This window comes from Oncorhynchus mykiss, chromosome 12 (genome assembly GCF_057628025.1).
Source record: "Oncorhynchus mykiss isolate SJ-2025 chromosome 12, ASM5762802v1, whole genome shotgun sequence".
NCBI classification, from domain to species: domain Eukaryota; kingdom Metazoa; phylum Chordata; class Actinopteri; order Salmoniformes; family Salmonidae; genus Oncorhynchus; species Oncorhynchus mykiss.
This window is the reverse complement of record NC_143033.1, coordinates 18,317,803-18,337,329: the sequence shown is the minus strand read 5'-3', so window position 1 is coordinate 18,337,329 and position 19,527 is coordinate 18,317,803. Positions and strand designations below refer to the sequence as shown.

Sequence of the window (19,527 nt, the reverse complement as noted above, 5' to 3'; positions counted from 1 at the left end):
TGTTAGCTAATCCAAGTTTATCATTTTAAAAGGCTAATTGATCATTAGAAAACCCTTTTGTAATTATGTTAGCACCGCTGAAAATTGTTGTTCTGATTAAAGAAGAAATAAAACTGGCCTTTAGACTAGTTGAGTATCTGAAACATCAGTATTTGTGGGTTCGATTACAGACTCAAAATGGCCAGAAACAAAGGACTTACTTATGAAACTCACCAGTCTTTTCTGGTTCTGAGAAATGAAGGTTATTCCATGTGTGAAATTGCCAAGAAACTGAAGATCTCGTGCAACGCTGTGTACTACTCCCTTCACAGAACAGCGCAAACTGGCCCTAACCAGAATAGAAAGAGGAGTGGGAGGCCCCGGTGCACAACTAAGCAAGAGAACAAGTACATTAGAGTGTATGGTTTGAGAAACAGACACCTCACGTTCTCCCAACCAGACTGTAAAAATAGCTCCCAATGCTGCCTCTCCAAATATCCTGCTGTAAACTTTATCAGGGTGGCCACAGGCCTAAAGTGCAGGTGTAAATGACAACAGCAATTGTGTTTTTCACCAATCTGGCCCTCAAACCATCATGGTAACCTAATAATCCCCAGTTTACAATTGGCTCATTAATCCCCCTCCTCTCCCCTGTAACTATTCCCCAGGTCGTTGCTGCAAATGAGAACGTGTTCTCAGTCAACTTACCTGGTAAAATAACGGATAAATAAAAAAATAAAATAGAAAATTATTTTGACCCTAACACAGCCATTGGGCCCTTTGTAAGCATTACATTCCCCATTTCCTATCCCAGTGAGCACAAGACTATTTTCAACGTTTTTTCAACGTATTTTGATCATAGGGGGGGGGGGGGGGGGGGGATGATGATTTATCTTTCTCATCTTATTATTGGGCACAAAAAAATCTATTTTCGTCCGAATATAATGATGTTTCAAACTGTAAGCAGTAAAAAAAAGGCTGTAAATTGCTGACATTTGAGATGCACTTCGACTAATATAAATACAATAATTGAAACTACTACTGTTTTAGAAAATGCTGGAATTAATTGAAGAAATGTGGATTATGTACCGGCAGGTAAATTGCATATTTCTGCAGTCGTTCAAACAGTCGCCCCTGTGAATTGCGCATGCTCCCTGTGTCTCCTTCACTGTGCCCTATCTTTGCCAGGCCGGCAGATGCTAGCTTTGACAGGGTGAAAAAGGACCAGACATCTCCTCTCCTTGCTTCACATCATAAAATCGGTAGCTATGAACATTTAACTGTTGATGTAGCTAATATAAAACATGAATGTTTTTTTTTTTTAATAATGCCATTCATCGCATGAATGAATCATTGACAGTAAATGTCACTACAATAGTCAGCGCGGTTGTCCAAGGTTAGCCACTGCACCAACTAGCTAATGTTAGGTAGCTCGCTACAAGGGCCTATTCCAATGTCCATCTGTTTTAGCTAATGTGGTTAACATGCTAACCTTTTAGCTAGCAAATATTACATAATGTTGTGCTGTATAATCCCAGGTAGAGTTGTGTTGCAATTAACGAGATGAAACTATTTAACGTTTTAAAGGATTAACAGTTGTTTTTTTAAAGAAATAAGGGGCGTGTACCATTATTTTTCCACTATTAGCTACTGTTAGTTAACTAGCTAACGAGGCTAACTAGCTGCAATATTTATCAAATTAAGTACTTAACTTTTTATATATGATACTTTTTGTCGTTGTTGGCATATTTACTCTTACTGATTCCAGTGCATCATGCAGCTGTAACGTTATCTACGCTAGCCAACATTTCAGCTGGCTAATGTTAACCAGTTTGACTAGCCTGGCTAACCACCACAACTGACTCTCTTAAACGGCCCCATCTACAGTCCTTTGTCAGAAATAGACAGTGCACAAAATATGTTCGCCCGCCACTCGTCTTGCAAACAATAGAAAAATGAAAATGTAGCTGTGGAAATATATAAACTAGCGAGCCATCTAGGTACTTTCATTTGTGCTGGTGGCGTTCATTTACAGGAGAACTCTCACCTTGGTAACTGATAGCTATGACCCTCACCTTCAAGATGAACACACATTTTTCTGGTTGAGTCTATCTTGCTAAACTAAGTTGCGTAGCTGTCGTTGCGTGCTGAAATTAGAAGATAATCAGCCAAGTGAATTAACCAGTGCCTTACTGTTAGCTGGTTGGAAGGATGACATAACATTAAACTTAAAAAAAAAAAAATGTATTCATTATTAGATGCATCTAGCTAGTTATCTACAATTGGCTCATTCATCCCCCACCCTGTGTGTTCTGTCAACTTACCTGGTTAAATAAAAAAAATAATTACTAACCTGACATATATTTTGGCTTTGTGACAGATCAAGGTAACTCAAAATCCACCTGAAAATAAAATTCTAAGTAAAAATCAACTATCTATTTGTTTGGTATTGTGATAACTGCAAATATTGTTACAATATGTGCCTATGCCCAGTCCTGTCAAATCACAAGGGCCTAGATGTGTAAATACTGCAGCCTGTTCTGCAAGCTCCTGTTGTCCCCAGTCAAGAAAATACATGCCACCTCTGACTTCAGTTTATCCTTGAGATGATAGGTTTGGAAACTTGCCCAGAATGGCATGTAAAAGCATCTCCTTACGGTTATGTAGGTCAATCAAAGCTATAGGCTAATCCAGTGCTGTGTGTGATGCTGGTGTCGGCCTAGCTAGCTTCCTGCCAGAAGAAACAATCTGTTCTCCAGCTGAGCTCACTCACTGGGAAACCGGTCACATGACCTAGGTACCCAGCCTCCCAGCACTCTGGTTGCCAAGGATATGTGACAGGGCATCTATACTACACTGATGATTCACTAGGAAAAAAATGTCTGCTGCAGGAAAGTCATGCTGCAGAATAGTCACTGGCACACTGCAGTCCTTCTGGACTGCTTTGCAAAATGGAGAGTCCTGAGATTTCTAGTGACAACTTCCAAATCAGTCCTGAAGGTATCATGTCAGCTGTATGCAACATTCTAGAACATCACACACTGAGTCAAGTATTGCAGTGGGACATAGTTACGGCCAAATATATTGGCAGCCTTGCACTTCTTAAACATCTCTTATTGATCCATTCCAGGGTGCTTTTTGATTTGTGTTTGGTGTTGCTGTCCAGCTGGAAGAAGACCCACAACATTTAATGAAGACCCAGTTTTTGGACACTGGGTCGGTCCAACATTGGACTACAAAACACCTAATAATCTTCTGATTTCATGATGCCTTTTGCACGTTCAAGGCCCCCCGTACCAGAGGCAGCAAGGAAACCCCACAGAATTATCAATCCTCCCCGTCTTTGATTGTTGGAGGGTGTTCTTTTCATTGACTGCTTAATTTGGTTGTCAGTAAACACAGTGCTCATCTGTATTGCCAAAGAGCTCTGATTTTGTTTCATTGGTCCACAGAACATTTCCACAGGATTTAGGCTTGTTTAGGGGAGTTTTTGAGAAGTTCAATTAGGCTTTCTTGTGTCTCCTTCGGCAGTGGGGTCTCATGTTTACCAACGACTAAATAAAGCATTCAAAGGAAATAACACCCTCCCTAAAATCAAACGTGGGGCGGTTTGGTAATGCTGTTGGGTTGCTTTGCTGCCTCTGATACTGGGAGCATTGAATGTGTGCAAGACATAAAATCAGCAGATTATCATTGTGTTTTGGAGTGTAATGTTCAACCCAGTGTCCAAAAACAGTGTCTCTGTTGATGGTTGTGGGTCTTCCAGCAAGTCAACAACCCCAAAAATACAGCAAAAGCACCCTGAAATGGTTCAAGAAGTATCACTAGACTGTTCTGGAGCGGCCAGCGATGATCTAGATCTGAATCACACCCATAACCTATGACGAGAGCTGAAAACAGCACATGGAGGGCTCCCCTCAAACATAGAAGAATTAGAGCAGTTTACTGCTAAAAAGTGGGACAAATTGCCAGTAGAAAAGTGCAGCAAGGTCATTGATGGCTACAAGAAACATTTGTTGGCAGTTCTTTTGGCCAATGGCTGTGCAACCAAGTACCAGCTATGGGTTGCCAATAATTTTGTCCATTTTCTCCATGTCTTTATTTTCGAAAATCTAATTGTTAACTTAAGTTTACAAAAATAAAAATAGTTCTGCAATGTTAAATCGATTAGCAAGGTAAGGAGGCCATTTTCCCCCCCAACTTATTTTAGAAGAAATGGGGAATATATTGTCAAGGGAGCCAATATATCTGGCCACAACTGTATATGACTTGCATGTGTTGACCTTCCTGACTTGTCTCCTCCTCTCCAGGTACAATGGCTGTTCCTCCTTCATACTCAGACCTGGGCAAGGCTGCCAAGGACATCTTCAGCAAGGGCTATGGTGAGTTACTATCTTCAGCAAGGGCTATGGTGAGTTACTAACTATCATCAGCAAGGGCTATGGTGAGTTACTAACTATCTTCAGCAAGGGCTATGGTGAGTTACTAACTATCTTCAGCAAGGGCTATGGTGAGTTACTAACTATCTTCAGCAAGGGCTATGGTGAGTTACTAACTATCTTCAGCAAGGGCTATGGTGAGTTACTAACTATCTTCAACAAGGGCTATGGTGAGTTACTAACTATCTTCTGCAAGGGCTATGGTGAGTTACTATCTTCAACAAGGGCTATGGTGAGTTACTATCTTCAACAAGGGCTATGGTGAGTTACTAACTATCTTCAACAAGGGCTATGGTGAGTTACTAACTATCTTCAACAAGGGCTATGGTGAGTTACTAACTATCTTCAGCAAGGGCTATGGTGAGTTACTAACTATCTTCAGCAAGGGCTATGGTGAGTTACTAACTATCTTCAGCAAGGGCTATGGTGAGTTACTAACTATCTTCAGCAAGGGCTATGGTGAGTTACTAACTATCATCAACAAGGGCTATGGTGAGTTACTAACTATCTTCAACAAGGGCTATGGTGAGTTACTAACTATCTTCAGCAAGGGCTATGGTGAGTTACTAACTATCATCAACAAGGGCTATGATAGGTTACTAAATAGTAAAACCATTTGCACACCTGAACAGTTAGCTTACCAAGGAGAAGCCAAAATTCCACACATGACAATGAATGACAGTCAGAGGAGTTAGCTGAAGCATGAAATAACAGATAAAGTTACTGTTTTATAGTCTGGTCGTGCTAGAATTTGATACACCAAAGTCACCTGGGAATCAGCCAATGTGATACATAAAAATGTTAAGTTGCACTTGGCTGGCGAGGTTATGGACTGTTGCAAAGCAGATAGGGATGTAAGGATTCACCAATATGCCTTGATCTCTGTTTTAAAATGTTTTAGATGCAGCTGCATTGGTCAGAAAATATATTCAAACGTTATGAATCACTAATTCACTCTTTGTGCTTACTTTCTACCTTCTGAAAATATATATTTTTTTGTAACACCTGATGCGTCTTCTTCTTCAGTGTGGAACTAAGCATGTAACTGCGTTGACAGTCATTGCTCTTCAAGTCCTTTTACCTGCTGAATGATCCCAGGGACTATCAGTAGCCTAGTCAAACTACATACGGTGTCTGGCACCTTCAGCATTAAAATCCCCAAATGACTAGCGCAATATAAGGTTTTATTAGTTAACTGACAACCAATGTAATTTTCTAGGTTATTATCTATGCGCTGTTGAAAAATGTATTTTACCAGACTAAAAGTAAGCTGCCGGAGACAACTCTCATCTGGCTATAGGCTCTACCTGCTACAATAGATTTTATTTTGATTATTCAGGTTCACCAACAGCAATAATTTTGTTAGTTTTGCAATTAGTGTAATAGTGTAATATGGTATTATTTTTGATATATAGAGCAGTGGCGATATTAGCAGGTAAATCTTGGTGGGACAAACTCAAAACATTTTAGATGCATGCCAGCAAAGCCACAACACGAAACAATACATTCATTGCACTATAACACTGACAAACGGTGGCCATAAACTGTTAGGTACTACAGTACATAAAACTGTGCCAACAGCAGAGCTTTCCTTTCAGCTAGAGGTCGACCGATTAATCGGAATGGCCGATTATTTAGGGCCGATTTCAAGTTTTCATAACAATCGGAAATCGGCAAAAACATTTTTAACACCTTTTATTTAACTAGGCAAGTCAGTTAAGAACACATTCTTATTTTCAATGACGGCCTAGGAACAGTGGGTTCACTGCCTTGTTCAGGGGCAGAATGACAGATTTTTACCTTGTCAGCTCGGGGATTCAATCTTGCAACCTTACAGTAGTCTAATGCTCTAACCACCTGCCTCACGAGGAGCCTGCCTGTTACGCTAATGCAGTAAGAAGCCAAGGTAAGTTGCTAGCTAGCATTAAACTTATCTTATAAAAAACAATCAATCAATCATAATCACTAGTTATAACTACACATGGTTGATGATATTACTAGTTTATCTAGCGTGTCCTGCGTTGCATATAATCAATGCGGTGCGCATTCGCGAAAAAGGACTGTCGTTGCTTCAATGTGTACCTAACCATAAACATAACATTGAAGCCTTTCTTAAAATCAATACACAGAAGTATATATTTTTAAACCTGCATATTTAGCTAAAAGAAATCCAGGTTAGCAGGCAATATTAACCAGGTGAAATTGTGTCACTTCTCTTGCGTTCATTGCACGCAGAGTCAGGGTATATGCAACAGTTTGGCCCGCCTGGCTCGTTGCGAACTAATTTGCCAGAATTTTACGTAATTATGACAACATTTAAGGTCGTGCAATGTAAAAGGAATATTTAGACTTAGGGATGCCACCCGTTAGATAAAATGTGGTTCCGTATTTCACTGAAAGAATAAACATTTTGTTTTCGAGCTGATAGTTTCCGGATTCGACCAAATTAATGACCTAAGGCTCGTATTTCTGTGTGTTATTATGTTATAATTAAGTCTATGATTTGATAGAGCAGTCTGACTGAGCGATGGTAGGCACAATCAGCACTTTCATGCGTTTTGCCAGCAGCTTTTTGCTGTGCTTCAAGCATTGCGCTGTTTATGACTTCAAGCCTATCAACTCCCGAGATTGGTGTAACCAATGTGAAATGGCTAGCTAGTTAGCGGGGTGCGCGCTAATAGCATTTCAAACGGCACTCGCTCTGAGACTTGGAGTGGTTGTTCCCCATGCTCTGCATGGGTAATGCTGCTTCGAGGGTGACTGTTGTCGATGTGTTCCTGGTACGAGCCCAGGTAGGAGAGGGACGGAAGCTATACTGTTACACTGGCAATACTAAAGTGCCTATAAAAACATCCAATAGTCAAAGGTATATGAATACAAATCGTATAGAGAGAAATAGTCCTATAATTCCTATAATAACCCCAACCTAAATCTTCTTACCTGGGAATATTGAAGACTTATGTTAAAAGGAACCACCAGCAAGGAACTTTAACATTAGCTTTTTTACATGGCACATATTGCACTTTTACTTTCTTCTGCAACACTTTGTTTTTGCATTATTTAAACCAAATTGAACAGGTTTCATTATTTACTTGAGGCTAAATTGATTTTATTGATGTATTATATTAAGTTTAAAAAAGTGTTCATTCAGTATTGTTGTAATTGTCATTATTACAAATAAATGTAAAAAATAGTCAGAATAATCCGTATCGGCTTTTTTTGATCCGCCAATCATCGGTATCGGCGTTGAAAAATCCTTTTCGTTCGACCTCTACTTTCAGCACCATGGAGTGAATCCTTAACACCGCTACACTTGGCTATCAGCGGAGCCTTGTCTAGCAGCACAACAGTTCATCAAGCCTTATTTACTGCCTTTTTAAAAACTATAGCTGATATGACTGACTTGCTTAAACAAATGTGGTTACTACTGACTCCTTGTGGATATGTGTAAGTCTATAAATCTAGAACCGCATTCTCTTTAAATAATAACGAACGCCAAAATGAGTTTTGACTTTTGAACCATACACAAACATGATTTAAATGTATGTTCAGTAAATTCACAATGTTTATTCTTATCATTAACACTTAGCCTTAAATATAAGCAAGTGCAAGCAAACAAGGGCCTATCCATTCAGCACTTTCAAAATGGACACCAACAGAAATTCAGATATTAGTTCAAATAAATTCAACAAGATGTTGAGCCCTTAACTTTACTCTCACACAGAGAGGGAGAGCGAGAGAGACTTGGTTAGCCTACCATTTTAAGTATTTTCTTAGGCCTATGTGGTCTAAAAATGGAGGAAAATACAATCGCGAGGATCCACTTATGTACAATATACCGACGCACAGTCAGCGCAGTGCGCAAACAAAACAATCCTTGCATTATCAACTGGAATTACATGGGTCAATTACTGAACTTTTTGTTGAAAACAAATATTTTAATGGTAGATTGTCACTGGCAAATATGGTTAGACACAACAACATTATATAGTATCTGCTCCTCGTCAAGAAAAGCACACGAGCTAATTATAATACACAAAGTAAGCAAAACAGTTAAATCATTCCAACATTGCCTAACATTTGAATAAGATAATGAGATGGGCCTACACTACATTCGGAAAGTATTCAGACCCCTTGACTTTTTCCACATTTTGTTACGTTACAGCCTTGTACTAAAATTGATTAAATCAGTTATTTTCTTCATCAATCTACACACAATACTGTTCCTAGGCCATCATTGTAAATAAGAATTTATTCTTAACTGACTTGCCTAGTTAAATTTTAAAAATGTAGTGCCCCATAATGACAAAACAAAAACAGGTTTTTAGAAATGTTTAAAAAAATAAAAACAGAGACCTTATTTAAATAAGTATTCAGACCCTTTGCAATGAGACTCGAAATTGAGCTCAGGTGCATCCTGTTTCCATTGATCATCCTTGCTGTTTCTACAACTTGATTGGAGTTCACCTGTGGTAAATTCAATTGATTGGACATAATTTGGAAAGGCACACACCTGTCTATATAATGTCCCACAGTTGACAGTGCATGTCAGAGGAAAAACCAAGCAATGAGGTCGAATGAATTGTCCGTAGCGCACCAAGACAGGATTGTGTCTCGGCACAGATCTGGGGAAGGGTACGAAAACATTTTTGCAATTTTTAAGGTCCCCAAGAACACAGTGGCCTCCATCATTCTTAAATGGAAGAAGTTTGGAACCACTAAGACTTTTCCTAGAGCTGTCCGCCCGGTCAAACTGAGCAATCGGGGGAGAAGGGCTTTGGTCAGGGAGGTGACCAAGAACCCAATGGTCACTCTGATAGAGCTCCATAGTTCCTCTGTGGAGATGGTAGGACCTTCCAGAAGGACTACCGTCTCTGCAGTACTCCACCAATCAGGCCTTTTATGGTAGAGTGGCTAGATGGAAGCCACTCCTCAGTAAAAGGCACATGACAATCCGCTTGGAGTTTGCCAAAAGGCACCTAAAGGACTCGTGAGAAACAAGATTATCTTGTCTGATGAAACCAATATTGAACTATTTGGCCTGAAAGCAAAGCATCACATCTGGATGAAACCTGGCACCATCCCTACAGTGAAGCATGTTTTTTTTGCTGAGTTTACTTAAACATCCTGTGTTGTATAATTGTTCTTTTACCAGGTACAGCAAGAATGTCTACAATTGGCATGCCCATCTTTTTGTGAGAAGTTATACTGGTCACTCAAAATGTAGTAGTTTAAATTGCACTCACTCTAGATTAGGGACTGCAACAATGCTTTACTATTGGTTAGTAAATGGTTTATTATTGTTTGAGTAGCGAGTTAATACATGGGGAATACCCAATTTATAAATGCCTTATATAATTGGTTTATTATGGACCCTTAAAGCAATGTTACCAATGTGAGGTAACTGGGTTTATGCAGCATATGTTAGTGCATCGAATCGCATGGAGCTGAAATGGCACCGAATCGATTCAAACTGAAGCATATCGTTCCTGTATCATGTTGGAGCCCATGTATCTGGATACGAATCGAAACGTCTTGAAGGGGAAAGATGCACATCCCTAAATGCAAACCATGATGTAACTCAACACATCATAAGCAAATTGTCATTGTTCTTCAAGTCTGCTCAAATATATACTTAGCTCCTCAACCTCTTATTTAACCCTCAAGGCTTCGGCATCGTGAAGCTGGACTTGAAGACCAAGTCTCAGAGTGGAGTGGTGAGTCTTCTGTTTCTGTCCTCCCCTTTTCCACTTCTCTCTCTCTCCCCCCCTCCACTGTACCAGCTGCGCTTCCTCGGCTGCTCTTTCTCTCTCTCTCCCCCCTCCACTGTACCACCTGCGCTTCCTCGGCTGCTCTTTCTCTCTCTGTTAATGTTAATCAGTCATTAACATTCCTTCTTGCTTAGTAGAACATCTTAGTAGAACATTTTTCTTTCTTTGAGGAAAAAGTAGATGATTAGTAGTGATTAGTAGTGATTCTGTGACTAATTTTAGAAATAACCCTTGTCTCTCTATGGTACTGTAATAACGACCCTTCTAACGGTTTGTAATTCTGGGCTCTAAGGTTCACAGGTTGCTAGGTGATGTTGCTGGCTCTGCTTGGCTTTATGCTTCAGGATAAAGAGATATGACAGGCTGTGTGTGTGAGAGGCAGCTTGTGTTTAAGACTGTGTGTGGGGCCTGTTTGTCTCCATCTGCTTATCCTAACCCCTGCTCTGTCCCCCTGCCTCCTGGACTGCACTCTATTTTAGATGGTAAGACTCTCTCCCACAGTGTGCTGATGTCTCTATGTATGTACAACATGATACGTGCTGGAAGATGCATCGACAGACTCTGATTTCACTGTTAAGTCTTGTTTTAGCATCCTTGTGTCCAGCAGATGGTACTGTTAGTCTGTTTGCATCTACATCACTGTCCAGTGACTATTATAATTTTGTCCAACTAATTTACATGTATTTCACATCCATTTCTTTGTCCATCTGGATTGACTGGTGTCAATGTTTTAATTCTTGTCTCTTCAACTAATTTAATTTTGTCATCCATTTCTTTGTCCAGCTTCAACCACTGACTGCCATTCACTGCTTTGCTGCACCTACACTACATGAACAAAAGTATGTGGACACCTGCTTGTCGAACATCTCATTCCAAAATCATGGGCATTAATATGGAGTTGGTCCCCCATTTGCTGCCTCCACTCTTATGGGAAGGCTTTCTACTAGATATTGGAACATTGCTGCGGGGACTTGCTTCCATTCAGCTACGAGCATTAGTGAGGTCGGGCACTGGTGTAGGGTGATTAGGCCTGGCTCGCAGACGGCGTTCCAATTCATCCCAAAGGTGTTCGATGGGGTTGAGGTCAGGGCTCTGCAGGCCAGTCAAGTTTTTCTACACTGGTCTCGACAAATTATTTCTTTATGGACCTCACTTTGTGCACGGGAGCATTGTCATGCTGAAACAGGGAAGGGCCTTCCCCAAACTGTTGCCAAAAAGTTGGAAGCACAGAATATTCTAGAATGTCATTGTATGCTGTAGTGTTAAGGTTTCCCTTCACTGGAACTAAGGGTCTGACTCTGGAACTAAGCCCGAACCATGAAAAAACAGCTCCAGACCATTATTCCTCCTCCACCACCAAACTTTACAGTTGGGACTATGCATTGGGGCAGGTAGCGTTCTCCTGGCATCTGCCAAACACAGATTTGTCCGTTGGACTGCCAGATGGTGAAGCATGAGTCATCACTCCAGAGAATGCATTTCCACTGTTCCAGTGCAATGGCATTTCCTGTTCCAGTCCAATGGTGGCGAGCCTTTGGTTCACTCCAGACCTGACTGCCCTTGACCAGCACGAAAACATCCTGTGGCGGACTGCAATAGCATCGAACAGTCCCACGCAAAATGCAACTGTTCAGCGACGTCAGGAACCAATACACACAGTCAGTCAGGAAAGCAAACGCTAGCTTTTTCAAACAGAAATTTGCACCTTGTAGCTCTAACTCCAAAAAGTTTGAGGACACTGTAAAGTCCATGGAGAACAAGAGCACCTCCTCCCAGCTACCCACTGCACTGAGGCTAGGTAACATGGTCACCACGGATAAATCCATGATAATGGAAAATTTCAATAAGCATATCTCTACGGCTGGCCATGCTTTCCTCCTGACTAGCCAAATCCCAGCCAACAGCTCCGCACCCCCCGCAGCTACTTGCCTGAGCCTCCCCAGCTTCTCCTTCACCCAAATCCAGATCGCAGATGTTCTGAAAGAGCTGCAAAACCTGGACCCGAACAAAACAGCTGGGCTAGACAATCTGGACCCTCTCTTTCTAAAATGATCCGCCGCCATTGTTGCAACCCCTATTACCAGTCTGTTCAACCTCTTTCGTATCGTCCGAGATCCCTAAAGATTGGAAAGCTGCCGCGGTCATCCCCCTCTTCAAAGGGGGTGACACTGTAGACCCAAACTGTTATAGACCTGTATCCATCCTGCCTGCCTATCTAAAGTCTTCGAATGCCAAGTTAATAAACATATCACTGACCATTTCGAATCCCACCATACAGTGCCTTGCGAAAGTATTCGGCCCCCTTGAACTTTGCGACCTTTTGCCACATTTCAGGCTTCAAACATAAAGATATAAAACTGTATTTTTTTGTGAAGAATCAACAACAAGTGGGACACAATCATGAAGTGGAACGACATTTATTGGATATTTCAAACTTTTTTAACAAATCAAAAACTGAAAAATTGGGCATGCAAAATTATTCAGCCCCCTTAAGTTAATACTTTGTAGCGCCACCTTTTGCTGCGATTACAGCTGTAAGTCGCTTGGGGTATGTCTCTATCAGTTTTGCACATCGAGAGACTTACATTTTTTCCCATTCCTCCTTGCTAAACAGCTCGAGCTCAGTGAGGTTGGATGGAGAGCATTTGTGAACAGCAGTTTTCAGTTCTTTCCACAGATTCTCGATTGGATTCAGGTCTGGACTTTGACTTGCCCATTCTAACACCTGGATATGTTTATTTTTGAACCATTCCATTGTAGATTTTGCTTTATGTTTTGGATCATTGTCTTGTTGGAAGACAAATCTCCGTCCCCAGTCTCAGGTCTTTTGCAGACTCCATCAGGTTTTCTTCCAGAATGGTCCTGTATTTGGCTCCATCCATCTTCCCATCAATTTTAACCATCTTCCCTGTCCCTGCTGAAGAAAAGCAGGCCCAAACCATGATGCTGCCACCACCATGTTTGACAGTGGGGATGGTGTGTTCAGCTGTGTTGCTTTTACGCCAAACATAACGTTTTGCATTGTTGCCAAAAAGTTAAATTTTGGTTTCATCTGACCAGAGCACCTTCTTCCACATATTTGGTGTGTCTCCCAGGTGGCTTGTGGCAAACTTTAAACAACACTTTTTTTATGGATATCTTTAAGAAATGTCTTTCTTCTTGCCACTCTTCCATAAAGGCCAGATTTGTGCAATATACGACTGATTGTTGTCCTATGGACAGAGTCTCCCACCTCAGCTGTAGATCTCTGCAGTTCATCCAGAGTGATCATGGGCCTCTTGGCTGCATCTCTGATCAGTCTTCTCCTTGTATGAGCTGAAAGTTTAGAGGGACGGCCAGGTCTTGGTAGATTTGCAGTGGTCTGATACTCCTTCCATTTCAATATTATCGCGTGCACAGTGCTCCTTGGGATGTTTAAAGCTTGGGAAATCTTTTTGTATCCAAATCCGGCTTTAAACTTCTTCACAACAGTATCTCGGACCTGCCTGGTGTGTTCCTTGTTCTTCATGATGCTCTCTGCGCTTTTAACGGACCTCTGAGACTATCACAGTGCAGGTGCATTTATACGGAGACTTGATTACACACAGGTGGATTGTATTTATCATCATTAGTCATTTAGGTCAACATTGGATCCTTCAGAGATCCTCACTGAACTTCTGGAGAGAGTTTGCTGCACTGAAAGTAAAGGGGCTGAATAATTTTGCACGCCCAATTTTTCAGTTTTTGATTTGTTAAAAAAGTTTGAAATATCCAATAAATGGATATACTGTACCTTCTCCGCTGTGCAATCCGGTTTCCGAACTGGTCATGGGTGCACCTCAGCCACACTCAAGGTAGTAAACGATATCATAACCGCCATCGATAGAAAACAGTACTGTGCAGCCGTCTTCATCGACCTGGCCGAGGCCTTCGACTCTGTCAATCACCATATTCTTATAGGCATACTCGATAGCCTTGGTTTCTCAAATGACTGCCTTGCCTGGTTCACCAACTACTTCGCATACAGAGTTCAGTGTGTCAAATCGGAGGGCCTGTTGTCCGGACCTCTGGCAGTCTCTATGGGGGTACCACAGGGTTCAATTCTCGGGCCAACTATTTTCTCTGTATATATCAACGATGTTGCTCTTGCTGATTGTGATTCCCTGATCCACCTCTACACAGATGACACCATTCTGTATACATCTGGCCCTTCTTTGGACACTGTGTTAACTAACCTCCAAACGAGCTTCAATGCCATACAACACTCCTTCCGTGGCCTCCAACTGCTCTTAAACGCTAGCAAAACCAAATGCATGCTTTTCATCTGTTCGCTGCCCGCACGACTAGCATCACTACTCTGGACGGTTCTGACCTAGAATACGTGGACAATTCCAAATACCTAGGTGTCTGGCTAGACTGGAAACTCTCCTTCCAGACTCATATCAAACATCTCCATTCCAAAATCAAATCTAGAATTGGCGTTCTATTTAGCAAATAAAGCCGCCAAACTTACCCTAGTAAATACTCGACTTTGTCGATGTCATCTACAAATAGCTTCCAATACTCTACTCAGCAAACTGGATGTAGTCTTTCAGTGCCTTCCGTTTTGTTCCCGACGTGCCTTATACCACCCACCACTGCGACCTGTATGCTCTAGTCGGCTGGTCCTTGCAACATATTCGTCGCCAGACCCACTGGCTCCAGGTGATCTACAAGTCTATGCTAAGTAAAGCCCCGCCTTATCTCAGCTCACTGGTCACGATAACAACACCCACCCGTAGCACGTGCTCCAGCAGGTGTATCTCACTGGTCATCCCCAAAGCCAACACCCCCTTTGGCCGCCTTTCCTTCCAGTTCTCTGCTGCCAGTGACTGGGGGGGGGAGAGACTCCAGACGATGCTTGTCATTGGGCATGGTGATCTTAGGCTTGTGTGCGGCTGCTCGGCCATGGAAACCCGTTTCATGATGCTCTCGACAAACAGTTCTTGTGCTGCTGTTGCTTCCAGAGGCAGTTTGGAACTCTGTAGTGAGTGTTGCAACCGAGGACACACTATTGTTGCGTTCTACGCTCTTCAGCACTCTGCGGTCCTGTTCTGTGAGCTTGTGTGGCCTACCACTTCGCGGCTGAGCTGTTGTTGCGCATAGATGTTTCCACCTCACATTAACAGCACTTATTTGACCGGGGCAGCTCTATTAGGGCAGTAATCTGACAAACTGACTTGTTGGAAAGGTGGCATCCTATGATGATGCCATGTTGAAAGTAACTGAGCTCTTCAGTAAGGTAATTATCTTGACAATTTTTGTCTATGGAGATTGCATGTCTGTGTGCTCGAAGTGAGGGATGCAACTGCTGTGTCTGAAATGGCCGAATCCACTCATTTGAAAGGGTATCCACATACTTTTGTGTATATATATAGTGTTTCTGTCTATACTTCCTCCCACCCACCTATCCACCCTCCTTACCTTGCATCCCTCACTTTCTTGACCTTTATTTTCCTGGTGAACCTTTTCATGCTCTATTACCTGTAATCTGTTTTCTGTGTTTCTCCTTACATAGTTCATTAATCATACAGGGTGTCCTTTTTTGCTGTAAGCAAAAAACTTCCCTTTTCAAAAATCTGCTTTTCTAGATCTCACTCACTCACTTTAAACTATTTGACCAACTCTCTCTCTACCATCTCTTGCCTCATACATTTTCCTCTTTTTCTCACTCTCTCTTCTCTCCCCATCAGGAGTTCAACACATCAGGTTCCAGTAACACAGACACAGGGAAGGCAGCTGGTAACCTGGAGACAAAGTACAAGATGAAGGAGCTGGGCCTGAGCTTCAACCAGAAGTGGAACACCGACAACACTCTGGCTACAGAGGTCACTGTGGAGGACCAGCTGGCTCAAGGTCTCAAGCTGGCTCTGGACACATCCTTCGTACCAAACACTGGGTGAGAGAGGGACATCAAACTGTTAATGACATACCACGTTATTCCTTTTGACAAAAAAATATGAAATGATTTAGGATTTATTAATGAAATATGTTATCGCCTTTCTTTTTTTGGAGTGTGAAGGATCAGATATGAAAGGTTATTTGTTGGGTGTCTAATTTTCCTGTCTCCTCTCCATCTGTCCTCAGTAAGAAGAGTGGCAAGCTGAAGACTGGCTACAAGCGTGAATTCCTTAATGTGGGCTGTGACGTCGACTTCGAGGGTCCCATCATCCACGCAGCAGCCGTGGTGGGCTATGAGGGCTGGCTGGCCGGGTACCAGATGGCCTTTGACACGGCCAAGTCCAAACTGGCCCAGAACAACTTCGCCCTGGGATACAAGGCTGGAGACTTCCAGCTCCACACCAACGTGTGAGTATCTCAATGCAGTGGATCTTGCCCAGAAACACTGGTTTTGTTTTTGAGTGAGTCATCAGAAATGTGGAATGTGTTAGATGGTAAAGTTTGGGAACCGTGGCTGCAGTTGCCCCGTGTCTCTCAGCAGTAATGGTATGGAGGTTAGAGTAGGAAGGAGTTTCTGTGTTACCTTCCCTCTCTTTCAGTAATGACGGAACATAATTAAGAGGGTTCCACCCACCAGAAGGTGTCTAGGAGTATGAACTAGGGGTTGATTTGGGCATGTCTGTTAACTGCTCTCTCTCTCCTCTCTCAGTAACGATGGGACTGAATTTGGGGGTTCTATCTACCAGAAAGTGGATGACCAGCTGGAGACGGCAGTCACTCTGGCCTGGACGGCCGGCAGCAACAACACACGCTTCGGCATCGCAGCCAAATACGCTCTAGACAAAGATGCTTCCCTGTCTGTGAGTAACACACACTTCCATTTACACGCTTTACCCTGGCGGGACTTCAGCCAGCTTTACAGACTAACACACATTCTCTGGCTGTCTCTGTCTCCCCCTGCAGGCCAAAGTGAATAACGCCAGCCTGATTGGAGTCGGTTACACCCAGAGCCTCAGGCCAGGTGAGTAACAATCACAACAGAGAAGGTTATGATCTAAGCACAACCGTCGTGTTAGGTCTAGCTGTAGTGTTTAACACCTCCAGTAATATTATTCTCCTCTGTGCGTGTAGGTGTGAAGGTGACTCTGTCAGCCCTGATCGATGGGAAGAACTTCAACACCGGCGGTCACAAGGTTGGCCTGGGCTTCGAGCTGGAGGCATAAAGCAGGAACAAAACCCACCAACCAAGAGAAGAGCTCAGAACCAATCACACCTCCATTCCCAACCACATGCAAATCCTACCACAGCCCTTATCCAAAACCATCTTCATGTAGCCTCTCCATTCCTACACCTCTGTCTCTCACACACACACACACACACTAAGTGTTTAGGCAGGAATAGTCAAACCCGTGGCAGCCATGTCCGTCATGACTGAAGTAGCTAAATAACCTGAATGAATTCTGAGAGACATTCTGTAATGTCATGGCCATTATATATTCTAGTCCTTTGGTTTAGATAGTTAGCTACCACTACCGTTCATCTTGTTTTAAAGAAAGTGTTTCAGTCTTAGAGGGGAAAGGCAGGCACATAAGATGGATACCTCCCCTTTAACTGACGTTGTACAGAAGCGCAGGGGAGTTTTGTCATCTGACTGGTAACTGAAGAGTCACCTCTCAGTAGGGGTTTAGGGGAGTAGTCCTTGGGAAACTTGTAGCTCATGTATGCTTATGTACGTGTATATATTCCCCTTCGTCTTTCATTGTAAACATGTCTGAATGAATATCTGGGGTAGAACGGAAGGCTTGGTAAGAATGGAAGCCTCATGCATTTGAAGTCTAGTGTTCCCTTGGTAAAAAAAAAGTGCTCCGTCTGTCTGTTTCTTTTGTATTGGTTTGAGTATCAAATGTTGTATTTTGGTTGTGCTGTTGTCAGTCGTGGACCATGGTATCAGTTAAACTAGGTGTGATCATATGATGTTTTAGTGATGTTGGACATTATGTACGACTCAATTGTATGTTTTCATATCACGGATGTAAACCGTTGTTGGTTTTGGTCGGGCTGGGTGGGTGGAAAGAGACCGGTTAAAGCCACAAGAAACAGGGTTGGCGTAAGAACTCATCTCATTTCAGACAATTTATGTTTTAATTCCTCATTTGACTGAAGTGAGATTTTAATTGAGTCCAACCTTGAGAATGAATCCACCATTTGACCACTGCTACCATCTGCTGTTACTGTAACCACTGAACAATAGGGGCGTCTGCAGGAGAGTTTCAGTAAGATTTTAGCGAAGGACCTGTCAGGAGTATCGTCCGCTGAATGCAGTTCTACATGTGTCCCGAAACACTCAAATATTTTCCTCTCCTTTGAAACACTCATATTTTCCTCTCCTTTGAAACACTCATATTTTCCTCTCCTTTGAAACACTCATATTTTCCTCTCCTTTGAAACACTCATATTTTCCTCTCCTTTGAAACACTCATATTTTCCTCTCCTTTGAAACACTCATATTTTCCTCTCCTTTGAAACACTCATATTTTCCTCTCCTTTGAAACACTCATATTTTCCTCTCCTTTGAAACACTCATATTTTCCTCTCCTTTGAAACACTCATATTTTCCTCTCCTTTGAAACACTCATATTTTCCTCTCCTTTGAAACTTGCCACACTTCTGTATATACCAGCTGGTAGGTGAAAATAATATGGTGGAATCTTCCAGTAGGTTAGAATAGGTGGCATTTCTACAGTGTTGCTTTCATCTATCTAGTTAAGATCTGTGGTCACGTGAAGAGGGACGTGGACATGGAGCTATTTGAGAGTATTTTGAGCGACTCATGAGTTAGAATTTCTGTTCAGGGATTTATTTAGTCTGTTCTAAAATGAGTGTCTTGGTGCCATTCTAGAATGTTGTTGCTCATGCTACTTTGGACCGACACCCCTTCCTGGCTGCCATCGGTCCCATTGGAAGCTAATCAACACTCCCTGTCATTCCCACTCTCTGTACATGGTATACATATTCTCCTCTTAGTTTCACCACTCCTACAGTCAGAAAACACTTGAAGGGATCATGTCACAGGCTGTTGTGTGGAACTCAACTGTTTCCTTCACCAAGTCATAAACCAGTTATCCATTTATCTTTGTTTTCTTTCCATTTGTTGACATAATTGTGAATCACTTTGATTTTGTGTGTTTAGACACAGTACCACATTTTTTCCAACTTCAAGTAATGGAATTCTAATAAACACATTGACTTGATCATGTCTTTTGTTTCTCATTGTCCGTTAACGCTGAAGTGAGAAGTAGTGATAGTAGTAGTGATAATTTCAGTATTTGGTTCAGTTGTAATACTTTCCATATGTATTTTGAATTTCTAATTGTGGGGGTTCCAGAGAAAGCTGCTCCTGCAGTCTGTCCCAAACCCTT

General features: G+C 42.1%; 1 protein-coding gene across 1 annotated transcript; it reads left to right on the top strand.

The window, feature by feature from the left end:
- Window positions 1-1,095: 1,095 nt before the first annotated feature.
- On the top strand, window positions 1,096-19,359 carry LOC110537096 (non-selective voltage-gated ion channel VDAC2). The gene is made up of 8 exons (XM_036937086.2): window positions 1,096-1,241; window positions 4,290-4,361; window positions 10,086-10,135; window positions 15,901-16,106; window positions 16,295-16,516; window positions 16,818-16,968; window positions 17,072-17,129; window positions 17,240-19,359. The coding sequence occupies exons 1-8, from the start codon at window positions 1,127-1,129 to the stop codon at window positions 17,329-17,331; spliced, it is 966 nt and encodes a 321-aa protein (XP_036792981.1). The 5' UTR covers window positions 1,096-1,126; the 3' UTR covers window positions 17,332-19,359.
- The last annotated feature ends 168 nt before the right edge of the window (window positions 19,360-19,527 follow it).

Bases quoted from the DNA above. Each gene is read 5' to 3' on its own strand.
- LOC110537096 (XM_036937086.2), top strand. From the start codon at position 1,127: ATGCTCCCTGTGTCTCCTTCACTGTGCCCTATCTTTGCCAGGCCGGCA. The intron at 1,242-4,289 runs GTAGCTATGAAC...CCTCCTCTCCAG, and splicing joins TGCTTCACATCATAAAATCG to GTACAATGGCTGTTCCTCCT. The intron at 16,107-16,294 runs GTGAGAGAGGGA...ATCTGTCCTCAG, and splicing joins TCCTTCGTACCAAACACTGG to TAAGAAGAGTGGCAAGCTGA.